The 20,627-nt window shown below is 44.2% G+C and overlaps 1 protein-coding gene across 2 annotated transcripts in view; it reads right to left on the minus strand.

Annotated features, from left to right (window-relative positions):
- Positions 1-12,663, minus strand: part of C2CD2 (C2 calcium dependent domain containing 2) — a 43,622-nt gene extending 30,959 nt beyond the window's left edge. Inside the window, exons 1-2 of one of the 2 annotated variants that reach the window (XM_064525423.1) lie at positions 12,213-12,663; positions 9,953-10,051 (exon numbers count right to left, since the gene is read on the minus strand). In XM_064525423.1, coding sequence (XP_064381493.1) covers positions 9,953-10,051; positions 12,213-12,500 — 387 coding nt within the window. In that variant the 5' untranslated portion in view covers positions 12,501-12,663. The remainder of the gene's footprint in view (positions 1-9,952; positions 10,052-12,212) is intronic. The other variant, XM_064525416.1, reaches the window with a different exon arrangement.
- Positions 12,664-20,627: the final 7,964 nt, after the last annotated feature.

Consider the following 20,627-nt stretch of genomic DNA (forward strand, 5'->3'; position numbering starts at 1 on the left):
TGGGGAGGGACAGGAGCCTTTTAAAGGCTATTCAAGTTTTTGATTAAACCAGGAAAGGCACTGAAATTTGGTAATGAGGCTAAATATTTGAGACAAGTTTGTACGCCACTTGACTGCAATATACTTCATTAAATACACTCCTACACTTTTACAAGCAGTAATTTAACTTGTTATCGCACCAAGTTTACAAACACAGAATCATTTTTCCTCCCGCTCCTCTGTAAACCAACTTCAGCTCCAGAACTGCTCTTCAAAATTCAAAGAATGTACAGAAAGCATCTTGCGGCACAGGAAAGCCCCAGATACAGGAGAGAGAACTCATTCACTAAGGTCACAGAGAGAAGTTCACTTTGCAAACAGCTCTGCTGGTTGCAGACAGCTGCTTGTCAGTGTTTCTCTGTGGCTACTGTCCTCACAGCTTCAACATCGGAAAGGAGAGCGTGAATGCTCCTTAAATTGATTCAAGCAAAGTTAATGTAACCAGGTTAATGCAATGCACAGACAAATAATTCACTGCAAGATTTGTTTGACGGAAACTCTGTAAATATGCTATTAAATTATGTTTGTGTGCTTTACTGCTTCACTTATGGGCACTGAAATTGAAGTTGCAGGCTTTAAAATGAATCACGTCCCTTCTGGAAGATCCTTATCAGTCTCTCCTTAAATATATTTCATCTCCCAGGGCTCTACAGAACATATTAGAAGAAGCACTGGACCATTATCAAGAGCTTCAGAGCATATCCATTAAGCTAGAGACCTAATTACAAGGGAGCAGGAAAGGGAGGGGCAGGGCAGGAACCAAACACAAATCCCAACCACACTCACAAGCAGCAAGCTTTGCCTTTTCAGGTTTATGTCTTTGGCCAAGGATAGTTCGGAAGTGGAAAAATCCATTTCCCTCAATACTCCCCTTCCCCCAAATCAAATTCTTTCAGAATTAATTTGTGTTCCTTACTCCCATACAATCAACATGAACAGCCACTGTTACGATGTAAGAAATGAGTTTTAAGCATGTTTTTAGTAGCTAACAAAACCAAAGAGCTAACTTTCTGCTTATTTTGCTTGTAATTGAGTTGAAACATGGAATAACTCATTTTATTCACCGTAAGGATGGATTCGCATGGCTCTTCTTTAAACACTTTGAAAATGAATAGGTTCCTCCCTCTTTTTGGAGTGCAGGTGAGGAAAAAGGACACGTATAACAAAAACTCCTGACACTTGCATGTCCTAAATGCAGTGCTTTACCATCCATACACAACTGATCCATCCTCACACGCACAGGAAGTTCAGTGCATTCACAACAAGTTGGACTTGCTGCACATTTGATGTGGAGCCACTCTTCTGGAATTTCTGGATGTCTAAGAGCCAAGGTAGCCAGGACTCGATTGATTACTATTAAAAAAACAAGTGTGGCAGGAGAGTTGGCAAATGTGTTCACGTGCTTCTTTATTCTTAAACCTCACTTCTAAGTAAAAAATGGAAACAGCCGCTTAAGTCAGTAGAACTTTTATTCTTCTTTTTCTACCTTGTCAAGAGATCAAAACCCATTAACTGATATTTTTACCATTAGTTTAGGAGCATAAGCCAGTAGGGTTTGGGTTTTTAATCTCCTTGACTCCTTTCTTTTCTTCCAATGTCATCTAGAAAATCCTACTCCCCTGCCCCCCACTTTAAATAAAACAGCTGTGGTCTTTAGGCACAGAGGTCTGTTGATTTTGAATTCAGTCAGAAAAAGGAATTGGTTCTATGTTTACTGGTAGAAAATAATTCATCTTTCTATCAGGCGACCTCCTTCCTTCTGGGAGCAACAGGATGATTCACGGAATAGGAATACTGAGAAAAGTAGAATTCTGGGCTAAAATTAGAAGAGAAAGAGGCTCTGTTTTCATCTAAGATAGTGTAACAAGTGGTAGGGAGCTGATTAAAAAGAGACCATAACTGCCACTTCCCTTCCTAAGTGACATTCCTTCAGCAGTGTAGCCGATAATTTTGATAGACCAGAGGAGAAGTAAATAGACCATTTGCACCAGAACAGTAACATGAAGAAAAACACTGAAGCTTCCTGTGCTATGCTCCCCTTCTTTCCTGCCCTCATCCAACCTGCTTCCTCATATTCTTTTTCCCTGAACAGATAAAGAGCAATTACCAACAAAATACACTTTGCTCATCTCCTGCGACTTAGGATGAAGCTGTAGTTAGAGAATTAGAGACAAAACGTGTTTGTCAGCAGGAGAGGAGAGGGTCTGGCAGACAAGCAGCCCTTTCTGCTAGGCAGAGGAGGGAAAGAGGAAGTATATACGTTCATAAGAAAACAGCAGCATCTGAACTAATAGTTGCTCTTCAGCCTCATTCATCTTCCTCATCTCTCTCTCTCTCACACTTCTCCATCCCAAGGACATCCTTAGTCATCGACACTTCATGTTTTAATAGAGTCTAAGAAACCTGTCATTTCCATCGCAAACTGCTCAAGCAAAATTAAACCCTTGCACCACTGCACAACAGCTCTGACTGGCTAATTCTGGACTCCCAGAGGGGTGATGCCCCACTCCTTCCTTGCTATCTTACATCTGGACGAGCAAGACTTCCTGAGGTAGAGGAGAGAGGGTGTGGTGAAGCAGCAGCACAAAGAAACTGGGACTCTTCCACCACCAAGACCAAGACGTTTACTGCCTTCAGCACCTCCTTAGCTCCAGCGTTCCCACATTGCCTCCTACTGCACAAATAGCCCACCACCAGCACTGCTGTGCATTCCCAGGCTGCTCCGCACCGCCTTGGTTCCCAGCATGTCCTCAGGCGGCCTCACTGGCAAGGCTGCCTCCTCCTCCTTCTCATCTGTCTGTCAACCCTCCCCATGATCAACACAGCCTGGGCACTTTATCACGCCTACACCAGGGCTATTCTTGCTATTTGCTCAGCACTCTTCAACCTTCCCCCTCACTTGCCTCTGCCTTCCAGCCACTATCCCTGACTGCACTAGCCCCAAACTAAGGCAAAACCCCTGGATTGGGCTGTGTTCTGTAATTGTCTGACACTGGTATCTAGCTCTACTGAAGTGCATATGCACTAACACTTCTACACATCTTGCCTTTATGTATCTAAAATTGTTAGTATAATTATCCTAAAAAAAATAGGTTTCAGATAAACAACTATGGGAACTAACAAGAGTGAAAAAGCATTACAGTTGGAATAAGGCAGAAATATGGTATCTTTCTAAGACACCAAAGTGTCTAAATGTGTGTACTCACAGCTAATTAAGTCTTTTTCCCCCTCATTACTACTTTGTCCTCTCCCTCCATACCTCTACTTCTTTTTCCTTCCCTGTTCCTCTGAACAGGGCTGTAAAATTTCTATTTTTTCCCTTCCTGAAGAACTAGCAAAAGTTACTTCAGTTCACAAAGAGAATCAAGATGCCTCTGCTTGTCACACTTGGTGCCTTTTTGCCTTGAAAAATTTCAGTGTAGGCACTGGCACCATATCGAGTGATGCTTTACACACAGCCTTTTTGTTATTTTGAATAGTCTTTCTCCCTCACCTCCCCATGTAAGAAAAAAGATTCTCTCCAGTAGTGAAGTGAATGGCAAATGGTCATGATTTAAGCAGGAAAATGTTATAGTCCTATAGAGAAAGTTCTTCTTCACCTCCCTCAAAACCAAGATTGCATCAAAGTGCATGTGTAAAACTCTCAGCACTGCAGGCCTTGATTGCCTTCTTTCTGCAAAGGAATTAATTTTACTGCACATGGCAGTTATTTCCAGACAGAGTAGGTTACTCAAGGCTCAGAAATGCATATCAATAGAAGAAGTAATAAAAATCTTTAAAAAGTTTGCACAAGAAAACAAGTATATCATGAGACAGCCACAAAGTGAAAGCTGCCATAAACTCAGCTGTAGGGACCAGTATGCAATCAGATTTATGAAACCCATGGTTTCCAATTTTTGTTTCAGAGTACTACTCCGAAAAAGAGAAGGCTCTCCTTTTTTGGCACAAAAAACTTACCTTGTCAATGGCCACACAGACGGTTTGTGTGCTCAGCTTAAAACCTCACCATAAGAAAACTTTCCAGTCAGAAACTTCTCTCTTTTTACAGACATAATACTCAGCTGTTCAGAAAGAGAGTAATATTGTCCTCCTCGGTCACCAGGGCCTAGGTATTACTTCACATGAGGCTTTCTGTAGCTTCTACACCATTCCCTCCCTACCCAAGCAGTTTACCAGTTGACAAAGACAAATTCAAGCAGAGAAGACAAATGCAGTGTCTAACCCAGGCACAGCTAGGGGTAGATTTTTAGAAGCCTGTAACAAAGCGAGTTTGCGGGCAAATACAACGAGACAACCTCAGAGCCAATTTTCCAAAATGATGATCAACATAAGGGTGAAGGCAGGGTGAGTGATGGAATGAGTGCATGAAGGAAGAAATTTCCATGTAAGCAGCAGAAGCAAAACAAAAACTGATAGAACGAGTGAATTTTTCTATTCCTCTGAGACTGACAAACACTCAAATTCGAACCAGCGGAGAAAAGGGAGGCAGGGAGGGAAGAAAAGGAAGAGAGAGAGGGAGGAAGGGAGGGAGAAAAAAAGAACAGGGAGTACACGGAAACAGGACAGGAAGAATTTTTTAATCAGCCTATCAGGTCAAGTGAGCACCAAAAAATGGTAGGAGGACAAGAAACAGTACTGGTATTTTAAAAGAGGAAAAATAACTAGCAGAAATATTGGTCTGTTGGCTTGGCCTCACAAACACACAAGTGTTTGCAACCAGTTTGGAAGACAGTGTAGCTGAAGACAGAGACAAATGGAAGACAGTAAAATGTAAGAGAGGTTTGCCAGTTCATGCCACAGTAACTCGGAGGGAGATTCACTTGCTTAGACACAGGCATATACCACCATGAAGGTTGCCTAAGGTGTCCCAGACATTTGCGCAGGGCTGGCAGATGTGATCCAGAAGCAATAGGAGGCCCACAAACTTTGACAGCAGCAGCTGGAAGCTAGGCAGGACACCTAAGCGCCCAAACCAGTATTATCTCTATTTAAGCAAACAGATCCTAACTCTGACGTTTTCCTTTGAGAAGACACTCAGTTCTTAAGTAGGTCTTTATGTTGTTGGGTCTATTTTAGTAAGTCTTCCTATAGGTTACCCCACTGATAATTAAACTTGTACTCATTCACATTTTAAGGTGAACAGGGATGTGTCTGAAAGGGAGAGGAAAGCAGACGAGCTGCTACCAACCTAGAGGCAGGTTACAAGGGAGCTTGTCAGCTGACTCTCATAGTTTTGTCCGAAAGTCCTCAATATACATCTACCAAAGTGTGATGCTAAGGGAAGGAAGCTGGGAAGCAGCAATATACAAGAAAGTTAGGATATCACACAGAAATGCTGAAAAACCTTGAAGACTAGAAGAAACTCAATTTGTAATACAAAGCACGTGCGTATGAGGATTAATAAACACTACTATAAAAGGGAGCTTATCACTAGAAGAATGACAAAGGAAGAAAGACCTGGATGCATTAAATCAATCACAGTATGATATAGCCATGAAAGAGGCAGACTGGAATTTTAAAACACATGAAGAAAGTACTTTCAGAGACACAAAAGAACCAGTAATTTCAAAGCATGATGAGACCTCATCTGTAGTGCTGTGTGTCACTTTGACATCTAGTTCCAAAAAAATTAATTTAACTGGAACAAGTGTGGAGATGAATGCACAAGAGTTACTTATAAGGCAAGCCCACCCTATAAAAGGAGACTTAAAGGAACAACCTATTTAGCCAAGCTAAACAAAAGCTGAAAGGAAATATAATTCCTTCACAATGTATTTACTGACAGCAAGCACCAGGGAAGAAAAGTAAACACATTAGGGATAAAGGATTATATTAGTACAGAGAAGAAAAAAAAGAAAGGAAAAAAAAAAAAAAGCTATGTGGTCCCTGATTCCATTTAAGCTTGAAAAAGACAGTCATTAGAGCAGCAAAGCTCTGGGACAGCTTTTCAAGCAGAAGAGGGAGTTAAAGGACAATAGCAACCACACACGATGGTCAGGAAGCTTCACTCAAAAAATGCCTGTAATGGCATGGCTCAAAAATAAACAGAAACAAACACACGCACATAATTAGGAATGAATCCCAGTTAGTACCATAGCGTTCAAGATGAGAACCATCTTTTCTGGAGCTCAAAACAGCCTTTGCTTCACAAGGTCTTTACCAGCTTCAAAACAAGTGCAGCTGGAAAGTCCAACTCCCCAGTGCGACACTAACGTAGGCTGCAAGTTCACAGCGGGGTGACTGGAAATGAAGTAATGAAGATGAAGCTGCAATAGCCACATGGTTGAATAAGGCCTTCTCAGGCATGCTGCACAGCCCATCTGAAAACAGTACCTCTCATGAACCTATGAAAGAGTCTTCCTTTCTCTCCACCGTTTCCTCTAGCAAGATTCATAATACAAAAATTAACCTGAAGCTTTGATATTTGTTATCACCTACAGTGGTACAAGATAGTGATTCTTTGAATAGCAACTTATTATCAATTTATTGAGGAAATCCTGAACAGTGGGTACTCTTCAAGGTATTTTTCCCCTTTCTATTGAAGCATGAAGCAGGAAAAAGAAAGAGACCTCTGTTGTAGTTTAAAGGTTATAAAACAGACAGAAGTTTGCTCTGTCCAAACCTTTCTGTGCCAAGTTCGGGACAAGCGAGTCAGCTTTTTGCTGCATGTTTTTTTACTGTCAAGTTCAAAGCTTCTAGAAATAGATTACAGTAATGGAAATATTGGCAGAAGTAGCTAAGAATACTGCTAATGCTTACTATATTAAAGTAAACCAACCAACAACACGCAGTGAAAACAGGCCACTTCGTTCTATACATTTAGGCTCTGGCCCAAGCTGGTTACAAATCTGGAGTAAAGACTACATAAATAAAGGCTTTGTCAAAAAGTAGTGTGGTGCAACCATCATCCACAGAGCAGCTCAATCATCATCACGATGGCATGTGCCAAACTCACAGCAAGGAACTTCCCTAACCGTGTTTGCATCACTGCATTGTGAGACATAGACCAGTTTCATACCTTTAAGCTTCTTCAAGGAAAGGACAGCATGTATATACCTAAGGACTGCATGTGTCACTATGTGTCCTCACCGTGAACAGAACCATCAGCAGTAATATAATAATTACAGTCGGGCTGGTGATCCCATGCTGTTTTGGTGTAAGACTGTATGCAAGTGTTCCCAGGCATGAGGCTCATGCCCAGCACCATGTGGGCTCATCACCTGGGTGTGCTCCATGGCCCAGCATCCAAGGGGACAGAGCACCACCCACAGCAAAAGACAAATATCACAGCGCTCTACCAACGTACACCTGCATTACATTATTACAGATTGCATGCTTACTGCTATTTTGACCTCCCACCCTCAAACCTCTATTTCCTTTTGTGACCACAACCTCTCTGATGCAAGGCCTTGAAAATACATATTTGAAGTAAACCAAGCCCTGGCTGCTGACTAAGGCACCTGTATGCTCTTGCCACACAGATCACAAGTAAAGGACCATGCTGAACCGGTTACAGGAATACATCTCATGCCAGCTGATGCCTCAGGCAAGTGCAGAGCTCTGTGGGATGCTACAACATTGAAAAACATGCAGCATATGGTCACACACTACATTCAGAGCCAGTCTCATCAGCAGCGAGTTACAAACTCGCACCATAAGTTTGAGTTCAGACAAGGTGCAGAGAGAGATTTCTATTTCACATTAAATTCTCTAGTAATACTTGCAAAGATAAAGCAGTTTGAAAAGAGGGGGAAAAATCCTTTAGACCCTTGGTATTGCCTGAGGAATATGTCAGAGAGAAAATTAGTGCATGAGAGGAAAACTCCTGAGGCACGCATTTAAGGAGGGAGTAAAAGTAACTATCAGAGTGCCACTCTAAGGTTATTATATACTGAAATCCAAATAAATTATTCAGGTTGTACCTTAACTGAAAGAGTAAGAACAATTCAGAGAAATTTTTCCAGCAGCTGTGCACAAGATTACGGAAATGGCTCTGGGACAGTTCAGAACAGCCCAATTTACATAAGCAAAACTGCCATAATTCAATACATTTAAAAATGTGCTTATATTGGTTTAAGCTCCTGTGAAACCACATTCAATTGTTGGCCATAGTATAACAGCTCAATTAGCATGTTGAAATGGCTCAACCCAAGGTCACACAAGCACGAAAGACTGCACAAGGGAGGGTGCAGGATCACAAAAGCACAGGTGGGGGAGAGCAAGAGAACAGCCCTAGAGCATCCAGCAGTTAAATTGGCATAGGCTGCCATGGAGCCAGAAATCACCCACTTCTACTACCGAAGCTATCCCAGCCTAACCATGGCAGCATAGGGCACCACGAACACTAACTTACCTTGCTGCTACGGCAATCAGAATACTTAAGCTAGATCTAAAAAACGTAAAAGTTGACTTAAGGACTGAACACAGGTGCTCCTGGCGGTGTAACATGACTTCAGGGAAATCCAGGACCATGGCATCATGCTTCAGTTCTGTCATGCAGGCAAGACCAAGGAGGGTTTTAGCCTTCAGACACTGCTGCTTTGTGATCCAGGCAAGAGCACTGTACTGTGCACACCAATTAAGCCTCACTAGCCCCTACTGCACTTTGACACTGACACTCATGTAATGGCCAAGCCCACCTAGCAGACTGGAACCTCACAAATCATCTCACATGCAAATACATTTGCAGCCCTACCCACTTTTTAACATTTTAGACAGTGTACTGCATTACACAGAAGTGTTTTTGTGCTGTCACTCCCTACCTTTCATTTGTAGCAGTTTTTTCTTCATTGCTGGCTTCACACATTATACAAAACACTACTTTAAGCCCTGGCAGTCCCCTCTCCTTACAATTCCCTTCACATTGACATCTCTTCTAGCGGCACTGAGTAATGCTAACACCAACTCTAAAGCCCTCCCAACTCCACTCTCTCTAGCCAGAGCTGCTGGGGCACAGATCACTGGTAGAAAAAAAAAGAAAAAAGAGAACAATTGCACAAACACCTTTACATGCTGGCAGTCCCTAACTACTGGGCCACCAATTAGGGTGTGACTGGTAAGATGTGTATCAGGCAGATAAGCATGCATAGTTTTCAAAGGAATCATAGTATAGCTGCTTAACATCTAAAGCAGACAAGCAAACCTGAATAACAAAACAAAACTAGAAAAAAGTACCGAGCTAATTTGGGTCAGGTGCCTACAGCTGTGTGCCAGTTCAGATGTGACTAGTAGTTACAGTAACTAGGATGACAATGCAAAAGCTATCATTGCTAATAATTTTTCCTTCTAATGTATCTCATTCCAAGAGCCACATTCTGCCTCATTTTAATATTACATGCATTAAGTATGGAGAAATACACTTCTGAGGATGCCCTGGGAGTGTCTGTGTGGGAAGAATTGAGACAATTCTCTCCTCACCTGCACCTGTTCCGTTGATCCTTACGTGGTCAGGGCTGATGAAGCAAACCTTGTAACCAGCAAACCAAACAGCAAGAGGCAGATAAAGACACTTTACTGGCCCAGAGGAGAAGTGTCCCTTTCCTTCTTCATGAATTCCCCACCCTGTGCTTCAACAATAGGACGGGGAACCATAAGATTGAAGGTGGGGGTCGGGGGGGGAAGGCGGCTGCTGTATGAGTTCATTAAAGGCATATATGTAAACTTGATATGACCCCGTTTATTGTTCATTTGGCAGAAGCCCTGTGACATACACTGTTCATGACTTGCAAAAGAAGTGAATAAATGTGAAGAGTTTACACAGGTTCATTAGGGAGGCAGTCTCTTACCAGCCTTGACAAGTTTAGGTCAAATGTGCAGAAGTAATACCAAACGAAACTCGCACTGACACTAATGAGTAAAGAAGTTATGCTTCCTACTTAAAAGTAAGCTGAAACAAAACAAAATTGAAATTTACCTTCTCTTGTGCTGACTTTACAACACTAACAACTTCTTTAACTGTTAGCTCAAGTGGTTCTGGTGGGTCATTGTCCTCAAACGTAAGCAACTGTGAATCCTAAGAAAGAAGAAAAAAAGAAGCATTACTTTATTAGGTGATGTAACTATCACTTAAAGATGAGCAACGAAAATTCATTGTCAGTAAAGTTCCTGGAAGAACCAGAGACAGAACTGCAAATGCACATCAAAACTTGTTTATATCAATTGCATTACACCTTGCTACATAATACAAGGCAGAGCCTAAAAACCTATACTTATGACATAAATATAGGCCTCATCATAACTCATCTTTCACTGTAGCAGAATATATTCTGCAGTGCTGTACACTGCAGAACAAAGCCCACAAGGAGTGACAGAGTTCAGTGAAACTGCTTTTCTGAAGTAAGGATTAATCAGAGCACCATATTTTTAAAAGACATTTTTGGTTTGGCCTAGCAACTGAACTAATACTTTAAAGAAAAAAAAAAAAAAAAGAGTCATATGGCTCCAGTGCCAAAACCAAGCGAACCCAAATACTTGCTTGCAGAGGTGAGGGAAGAAACCCTTCTCCCTCCCCCTCAAATCCAACCTCACATGTGAAGATTAACAACGGTGACAACTATTTAGCGTTCAGATACACAGCAAGAGAAAAATACCATATGCCTGTTTTTGCAGTGAGGCCACACTTTCAGAAACATTAGCGACCACATTTCGCATGTGCTACACACGCTTAGCGGCCAGTGCCGCTTTCCCAGCCACCCTGGGTTGTTTTGCTTGGGCGCAGCAGCACGCACACAGCAATGCCATCAGCTGTGCGATGCTGACATTGTTCGGGGAGCCTGGCAGCGGGAACAGCACCAGGCTGCAGTGCCAGGCGGCGAACTCGTCCGAAGAAAAGGCTCCAGCTGCTTTCTTAGGGAGGGAGGGTGTGTGTGCCTAGGTCTAAGTCGCTTTGGTCTCCCTTTGGGGACAGTGCCGGTTTTGGGGGCTGCTGTTTGTTCCTAGAGGGTTACAGTTTCTAGCACCTGTTCCCAGATCGTCCTGGCTCGCTGCTTCTCACAAGCGCAAAGCAAACCTCGGTTTCTTAGCACGCAGTTCTCCAAACCACGTGGCCAAGTTTAAAAGGGTAGGCAAGGTAATTTCCATTTTTCCTTTCCACTGCCCTAGTTTACAGCGCTGCCTGGAAAGTGTTAAACTGCTTTTCTTATCTTTCACACACACATGTTCCCCAGCTCTTCCTTCTCCTCTGACCTTCCCCCCAACACACAACAAGGAAGCCCTCTGGTGCAGCTGACAAATGAATTAGTGCTGTCCCAGACCCATACAGATGGCTACACACAAATTTAGAGAGTTTAGATACACAGCGCTTCCCAGACAGTTTAACCCTGGCTTTTTCCACTGACACAGCAAGGATTCAAATCCTCAGGACCAGGGAATTAGCTGGTCCTGGCCTCGCCTAACCTTGCCGCCTCTTAGAGTTGGCTGCATCACTATAAACCACCGAGCAACATGTCACATTACATCCTTTGCAAACAGAGGCGAGGAAGGAAAGGGGCTGGCCAAGTTTTGCGCACTCCTGGCCAAGCCGGCTGGAAAGCAAACAAGCAAAAAAGGACCCCCCCGCCCCCCGCCACGATCCTCCAGCCATCCGCAGCGGGCCAGCCCTCAAAGAACATATTTACAAAGAGTCAGGGCGGCATATAGTGAACACAGACGAAGGCCGGCCATGGGAGTTATTTGCCGAATGACTCGTCCAGGTATCAGGAGCGACCGGAGCAGGAGGGCCACCTCCTTCCTATGAATTCCTACCAAATGGCAACCAAATATATATATATATATTTTTCACATGCACACATACAGATATGTGTGTGTGTGTGTATATATATATATGTATATATATATATATATACACACACATAAATGTGGGTACGGGGCGGTGACAGCAAGTGTGCTGTTGCTGCGCCCACGGGCATCTTCGCCCCCCCCCGCGGTGCCTCCGAGGCCCCGGCTCCCCTCAGAGGGCAGAAAGCCCCGGGGGCGGCCGGGTTCCCCCCACGGCCGCCCGCTGTCACACCCGGCTGCGCCGGGCCGGGCCACCGCCCCCCGCCATTTCCTGCCCGCGGCACCGCTGCCGGGGCCGCGCCCCCGCGGCCAAGCGCGTTTCCACCCGAGAACGCGCGTGAGGCAACGGCCCTACCCGGCGCCCGCGCCCCTCCCCGGCTCAGCGCCCCGGCACTCACCGCTCGCGCCGCGGCCTCGGCGCCCAGCGCCGCCACCCAGGCCCGCCGCCACTGCCGCCGCCAGCTGCCCCGCGACAGCGCCCAGCCCAGCACCGAGCCGCCCTCCTCCAGCAGCTCGTCCCGCGGCGGCGGCGGCGCTGGCGGCAGCGGCGGCGGCCGCCTGCCCCGCCGCAGGGCCAGCAGCGCGTACTGCACCAGGTAGACGGCCACGGTGGCCAGGGCGGCCACGAAGAGGGCGACCAGCGCGTACCAGCCCAGCTCGCCCAGCCAGGCAGCAGGCCCCGCCATGACTGACCATAATGGGAGCCGCGCTCCCGGCCCCCACGCCCGCGGCCGCAGCGGCGCCGGCCGGCGGCAGCGAGAGCCCGCGCTGGGCCCCAGCCGGCAGCGGCGTCCGGCCGCCTCCCGGCACCGCGCCGCGCCCGCCCCCGGCGCAGTCACCGCCCGGCGCGGCCCCGCCCGCCCCCGCCGGCGGGGCGCCGAGGGGAGGGAGGCTCCGGCCCGGGGGGGCTCGGTCGGCGGCGGGGGGAGGCCGCCGGGGGGTGGTTTGGGAGGGGGAGGCATTGGGAGGAGGGGGTCCCGCTGTATTAGCGAGTGCCCTGAGCAGAATGGGCTGAGCACAGCTCTCCCAAGGGTGTGTGAAAAGGGGGAATTCAAATAGAGACGCTGGAGCAGAAGAGATTTTCAAAGGCCCAAAGAAGACAGAGGTGTCAAGCTAATCGTTTTTGTTGTTTTTCGTGCAACAAAAGGTCTCCCCTTACGTCACTGTTACAATTTGCAGACTGAGAAACAACTGTAAATTAAAAGCCATCCACGAAGACCCTCACATCTTTGTACTCAGCTGATAGATGCCTGCTTGTGGGCGTAGTGGGAGCTGGTTAACTAAATGGCCTGAGTTTCCAATAAGAAAGATCGTATAACCTTTCAGTTCGAAAGGCTGAGACGTGCTGGCCTAGTTACGTCGTAGCTAGAAAGCCCAGCGGAGAGAGTTGCCACACTGCCCTCAATAGCGAGTGTTTCATGAAGGCACCCCTTCACGTAACAGAATAACACTGGCAGGTCTATGACCATACCTGCCTTTCCGCTTGTCACAGGATCAGGGGAACACCTAAGGACATTACTATGCATTTATTTTTCCTTCTACTTCATAACAGAGGGTAAATGCAAGTTTCCTTTTTCTTTCCTGGTACCTCAGCACCTGCCCCTTTTCTCTGCCAGGGATGTTACACTCACTGGAAGGAAAAAAGGCGATTCTGTGTTACCCTGTGCTCTCTGACACTTAGAGTATAAATTCAGAACTAAGTACTTTCTGCAAAACATGGGGAATTACCACTGATATCAGTAGGAGGTTTGCAGAATGATAAAGGGGAGGAAATTGTCTTTTGATAGTAGATAGAAGTTTTGTAATTATTTATTTCTGTGATGTTCACCTTTAGTAAGTTCCTATTTGGTTTGTAGAGTGCTACCTCATCAGCCCGTCGGTATGGGTGTCCTCATTTTTGTTGTCCTGTTCTTTACCAGCTGTTTCTTTCTCGGTGATTCTCTTTTACCTGTGGTAGTTCCTAGCCAAAGGGCCTCACTTGTATATTTTGCCCAATCCAGGCACCAAAATAACAAGCAGTTAAATCACTGAGGTTGGCAGTGAAATATCATTTTCAGTTCTTGCACCACTGAGATTTAGATTAATGCCACTATAGCCTTGAAAGAGCAGAAATATCCTTCCTTTGATGGAAACTGAAACTCCAGACCATTCGAGTGTGCACCATGGACTGCAGAGGTAGATTACCAGGGCCCGGCGGTGTCCCAGCTCCAGCACAGGCCCCTGTTCCAGGTTCCTCACCGCCTGGCCAGCGAGTGCTTGTTTGCTGTTCCTTTTCAAGCAAATTCATAACTAGAGGTAGAGACAGAAAGAAATGGGAAGCGAATAAATTACCTTAACATCTTATTTAATACAGTACTAATTACTAACGCCAACTCCTCATGTCAGTTAAGTCTCTGAGAGGAGGAACAGGTTGTTGCCTGAGAAGTGATTTGATCATTTTCTGTTGTGAATACATTACCCCCACTTGCACCTATGAACTGCAGACTCATCAGGGCCAGAGCATGGTTTTATCTGCTGTAGTTAGTTCTCTGTGAGGGCATAAGAATGGCTACTCAGAGGTTGAAGTATTTGCCTGGGACACAGGAAAATCCCTCATTTTCTTCAGTGAGGAGCTCCTTCTGCCTGCCTGAGTTTAGGCAGGCGATAGAGGGTACACCTACCTGATACCAAGGAGCAAGGGGCCGAGATCTCCAGAGCACCACGACCAGAGCTATATTGCCAGGTTGACACAGCAATATACGTAGGTTAATTGACCCTGCCGCGAGACTGGATTTATTAGCTGGGTGCTAAGCAAGAGTAAAAGACTACATTTAAATAGTAAGAACAGCTTTCCAAAGCTTCATTGACTGTCTTGTTACTGGCAATATTTTATATTTTTACTTTTAAAATATAGCCAAAATATGTGGCAGCTAATACTTAAATACTTTCATGTGTCCCCACAAACTTAGAATAGCCACCTCTGAACATTCAGGACCTTATCTGTCAAAGTATAGCTCGGGGGATGCGATTAGTAAGTAAAGTAATTAGTTCATGGGAATTGTGATTGTTCATGGGAATTGTGATTCTGACTTCCTGCTGGTCTCTGCTATATACTGTGCCTCTGTTAAGCAACTTCTGTATTTCCCAATAAGTACATCTCTCTCTGTGATGGTTGCAAAGCAAGTTTAAAAAATATAAACTGACTTTTATTGATACAGAATAGATTTTAGATGGATTCTACAAGAAACTTATGAATGCATCATTCATTGCAGTTACCTCACATGTCAAGTTTTGTTTCTTTGAAGTATTAACTTTGTTAACAGTTTCACTTTCTGTGTTAGAAGGGCAGGAAGAAAACTGCAGACCAGTAGTGTACTGGTAGAGCTATCCTAGAAGCGTGAACAAAAACAATAAAATATCTCGCCTGTTAGTGAGTGCAGCTGGGTTCATCATACATCTGAGTTTCAGAAGTGCTCTTTTTTTCCCCCCCAGACAGAATGCAGGCAGAATTTTCAGGCTTTGACTGTTTGTCCAGATTTGTTGCAGGCAAGTGGGACCACAGCTTGGACTTGGCACAGGGACTGTGGGAATGGGGTATGCCTGGATTCTGTCCTGACTTAAGCCGGGACACAGCAGAGTATGCACTCAGACTTGGGAGCCAGAAAGTGACCCTGACTCCCACAGTATAGATATATGCAAAGGGGGCAGGATGGGATCATTTAATCATTTATTATTTATATCTATTTAAATATTTATTATTCAATCATTTTCATTGTTAAAGCTGTACGTAGAACAAAAAGAAAGCAGTAGGATCACGGCAATGAAATGATCATTTACACAATTACAATGTGCAGAGATAAAATCAGACCAAACCTTTCCTACTAATTCTCTACCTCTGAGCCCTAGAGTATTTCATTGCACACAATAAAAAAAGAGAAGGTTAAAAGAGGCCATCCATGCAGTCTGATAGGAAGTCTAAAACAAGTACTTTGTCAGGACAGCATGAATGTGTGAGAGGTGCTTATTTTGTCAAACTGCACTTAGCCAGCCCAGGTTATTCCAGCATCCCAGGTTTCTGTGTGAGATTACCTTTACCTGTGAAGTGGATATACCCATTTCTTCATTAAGAGATTTTGCTAGCCTAAAAGTCAGCTTGAGGTGATAGCACTTCACACACTTCACAGGGACAGCTCTGCCAGCAGAAACAGTCTGTCAGTCTTCACAAATGAAACGTGGCATGTTACTTCCCATGCAGAGGGGACATTTCCCATTCACATGTAGCACTTCAGCCTCTCTCCCACTCTTTTACCTGCTGTGGCAGAGACAGATAACAGGCATGTCCTTACACCTGCTGACCTGGGCACTTGGCAAGTCAGCCCAGAGCATGTGGAGCACAGGGAGGCATGACTCGGGAGCCAGAAGATGAGTTGCTGCATTTGGTCCAGCCCTTTCTTACACTCTTCATCTTGGGTCTGTTTCTGTAGCCCCTTTCTATTGATACAACTTTACATGTGACCCACCTTGCCTCAGGTGACTCAATGTACCAAAAACTTTGTCTCCTGCTTTGTGAGTCTTCTGAGAGTGATGGAAGGAGGGTCAGCTGGGATCCCCAGAGGAGCCTTGCTGGAAGACGGTCAGCAGTCTGACAGCCAAGCAGGTGTCTCTAAACAAACTTTAGTAACTAGGAGGGTTTTAATAACATGTGGGGCACAAGGCTAGCACTGGACTAGCTCTCTATCTGGAATGAGTCCCCTGCCTCATGTCTTCCAGAGGACACCCTCTTCTCCTTGGGAAAGGAGTCTTGTTCTGTACAAGGCTCCGAGATGATGATATCATTAGGCCTTCACTTTTGCTTTTCATGGAAAATTAGTAAGTACCACCATGGTGTTTGTATTCATCCAAGCACATCACTATTTCACTCATTCACTTCAGAAGTCTCTGATCATTTTATCGTATTATAACTATTTTACTTTTCTCTTTAGGATCACACTTTTCCTAGCCTCTAATATTTGGGTAAATAATCAATTTCTAAGTGGTCACAACTTTGTGAAATGAACAAAGGCTAATGAAAGGCATTTTATCTGGAATTGCTGATCATTACTTTTACTTCTTCTATCTGGTGGCATAAGTAGGAAAAATATTTTTGAGTGTATTATTTTTTCTATTATGATGATTTCAAAAGTATATTTACTAGACTTCCGCAAAGCACTGTGTTTTTTCAGAAACTAAAGCATGCCAAACACACTCCTCTTTTATTTTCTTCTTTATTTTTACTTGCTGGAGCCAGTTATATTCTCTCCACCAGAGAGCGCAAGTAGTACTGGAGGCCAGGAGGTCTCCGACTATGTTGATGGTACCGGGAGGGAGAAATTGCTGCACTCTAAGCAAACATGCGAGCTGCCTTCCTCAAGAATAGGCACTCTCGACGTGACAGGTGATATCAATTAGATAAAATTCCTTGGTTTCAGGTTAGTTTAGGCTTAGAACTGACATTGCAACCAAATGGTTAAGGCTTTCCAGGTCCAAAACGGAGCTGAAGAATCTCCTGACAAGGAGCTGCTGGAGAGATTCCTGCCTTTCTCTCTGACTGTTGGGCTCCAATCCAGGAGATGTTGCGCTTCCCAGGGGTGTGTTCTTCATCTGTGCAGTACACTCATATGCTCCTCAGACACATGCTAGGAGACACTAAGACAAATTGGCTTTGGGAACTTCATGCATCAGAAAGAACAGAGGACTTGGTAAGTAGTAGAAAAGATTTTCAAGTCAAGAAACAGAGCAATGGATCATCCTAAACAAAGGCAGTTTGGGCAATGTTGTAGCAAATTAACAGCAAGAGTATGAAATAAAGGCTTATGAAAAACCTCAAACCCCAAACCTCCCTCTAGAAGCACAGTGAAAATGCTCCAACTCAGCTGCATGGTTAAGAAAAGCCAAGGGCATGTACCAGTTTTGTGTTGTGCATGATCCCAGAGCACACCCCCATGGATGTTGCACTAAGGCTATAACGTCTCAAGTCTTGAGTATGTATGTATAAGAATACTCACAATATGACCATGCAACTCCTTCAAGTTATTTGAAGGAGAACAGCATGTGTTATGACACAAGCAAAGGGTAAAAAGCTTTTAATTCCTCAATCAAGAGTTCATGCTATGTTTAAGAGCATTGTTTCTAAGTTATGACAATAGTTGTTAAGCTACAACTAATCCTCTGTATTTTTTTACACGACTGTCTGCACTGCTGAAACCATTGGGATAAACTGGCATCCTCCTTGGCATTTCCAATAGGAAGCCAATGACCACAGGATCTGGAGATGAATCCCTCTCTCCACTCCCAGATGTCAATTAGACAGAAAACAAGCTGGTAGCCCAGGATGGTTAATGAAGGAAACACTGGAGTAGAAGACAGTTTTTAGACAAAAGTGTATTATAACATCCTTTTAATGTAATAAGGAATCCTCTCCAAACCCAGCATTTGCCACATAACAGAGATTAAAAAAAGAGATATAATATAAACAACAAAAATATATTTTTAAAAAGAGAAATTCACCTTCTGTTTGGTGACTTTGTGCTGGGCTATTCTGGTGGATGTGATGTTGCGTTCTGTTTCTGGCTCTTCCTAGTGCCCGTACACACAATAGATTATAGAGTCATCTTCATAAAACTCAAGCTCCATGAAGTACTCTCCTGCCCATGCCTTGTGAGCTGTATTAATACTTCCTAAAAAAGTATCCAATTTCAAAACTCATTTGTTAATATCAGAGATTCTCTTCTAGTCTTTTTCAGAGTGTCAGTTTGGTGTTTTTATTTCTTATGCTTTTAAAAAATGCATTTACTTCTACATGACTCAGCCAAACTTCTCCTGAAACAAATATTCTGAATGCGAGCTAACAAATCTAAGTTTTCTGCTTGTGGCACCTAGGTGTCCAGTTGATTGATGAGTGAAGAGGAGGTAGCAGCAAACAGCAGATGCCTTGTTCACCACAGCCCGGGGCTGCCACATGGAGAGGAATTCTTTACCTTTGCGCTTACAGGTGGGAAAAGCCGTTTCTGTCCTGCCATTGACTGGACTCCACACAGGCTGCTCTGCAGAATGGGAGATGTGCATGAAGGCAAGGACTAGCCAGCTGGAAAAGGAGTAAGTGGGATGGTCATTGACAGATCTGTATTTACTGTTCTGTAGATCCTTCTCAGGTTTCAGCAGCTTCTCTTTTTAGGACCCACAGGTGTATGTGGCAGGGTGGAGAAACTGCTAATATAACTCTATATATATAGTTGCTACACCCACTGAAGTACTCAGGATATGAGGTTTCAAAGCCTGCTTTCAAAAGGACCTAACCCTCCTCTAATGTAATATCGTAGGGGAAATATTATTAAACAATCCTTTGGGAAGTCTTTCTTCCCTTAAACTCCTTCCTAGACTTTATAGCATGGAGGAATGGATGTCAGCCACAAAAGGTTAAAAGGTGTCAAGATTCCCAGAGTCTCCTAGCTGTTTGTTACGGAAGGAAAAAAAGGAACCAAAGACCAGTAGTCACCACAAATGACACATTAGAACAGAGGCTGATGTTTTCTTGTTTTTAGAGGAGCCTCAGTGTGCTCCCTTCTCTGTCTCACGCTCTTCTGCTGTTGCCATCCTCCTCTCTCCATCCCCTTCATTGCACTTTGTTCCTCTAGACATCTGCCTATGGAGCCTGCAGACCTCAGCACTGCCTCTTCCTTCCAGCAGAAGCATCCATGGATGCTGGTTAGCCCAGCAGATCATACTACCACACACACTGCATTTTTTTAACACACAAGCACTTCATTGAAGAGATGCATGTTGCTAGATGAGAGGCTGTGCCCTCAAATATTAGCTTAACCTAACAATTGCAACCATGGCTCTATGGCATTCAAGAATTCTATCCATCCTAGGTCCTGGACCGCCAAGATGTTAAGAAATTGTTAAGGGCTGGACCCAAACTGTGGAATTGACAAAAAGCAAATCTCTTTTTCGGGTATTTCCCTTTTTCATGTAAAAAAGAAGGGAAATAAGACTTGTATATGTTGCTTCATTGCAGCTAACACCTTGAAATTTTCCATTGCCAGAGCACTTCAGTAGTAGAAATAGAAACATTACCCACATAGATCTAATGGTAAAAATTATCTTATTAGTGTTTGGTGATTAAAACAGTGATAACTAGAAACATCCTATGAATGGGAAAGTAAGTGAAAGTTGCTGAATCTGTCTATGGAGCAATTGCCTTAGAAGTGGAAGGCTGAAAATAAACCGAAGTATAACCATGAAATTAGGCACAATGCTTATAACATCAATGTCTGTAACTTTTTATCACTTTGGTTTGCTTCTTGACTTCTATGTCAATATAGATTGTATGGTTTCTAGAGCAGACATTTTGTGTGAAACATAAGCAGACGTTAAGACTGCTCTGTAACCATAACAGAAAGAGGACTTGTATGCAGATCTTAACTGGATGCAAAATGAGATGGAGGAGTTTTTTTATGGTGAAAGGAGAAGAGGGAGCCAAACCTGTGGTGATTTACCTCTGTGAATGGATCAGAGAGCAATTCTCCCATCTCTCTCCAACTTTTCCACAGCTCACTGCACTTCTGACATGTAGGGACACTCCAAGGAGAGATGATGTAGGAAACTTTGTCTCCCTTTTCAAAGGGATTTAAGGAGCTTGAAGGGCCCAAATCCTCTTGACTTTGGAGTGCCCCATACTCCAGGGAGCCCCTGCCAGCCCTCTCAACCCTTAATTCTGACCAGTTGGTAGATCCAGTACTCCAGCTCTACCGGTGTGTTTCACCTGACTTGCTGCCCCCCTAACTCTACCCAGA

This window comes from Dromaius novaehollandiae, chromosome 1, assembly GCF_036370855.1.
Source record: "Dromaius novaehollandiae isolate bDroNov1 chromosome 1, bDroNov1.hap1, whole genome shotgun sequence".
In the NCBI taxonomy this organism is placed as follows: domain Eukaryota; kingdom Metazoa; phylum Chordata; class Aves; order Casuariiformes; family Dromaiidae; genus Dromaius; species Dromaius novaehollandiae.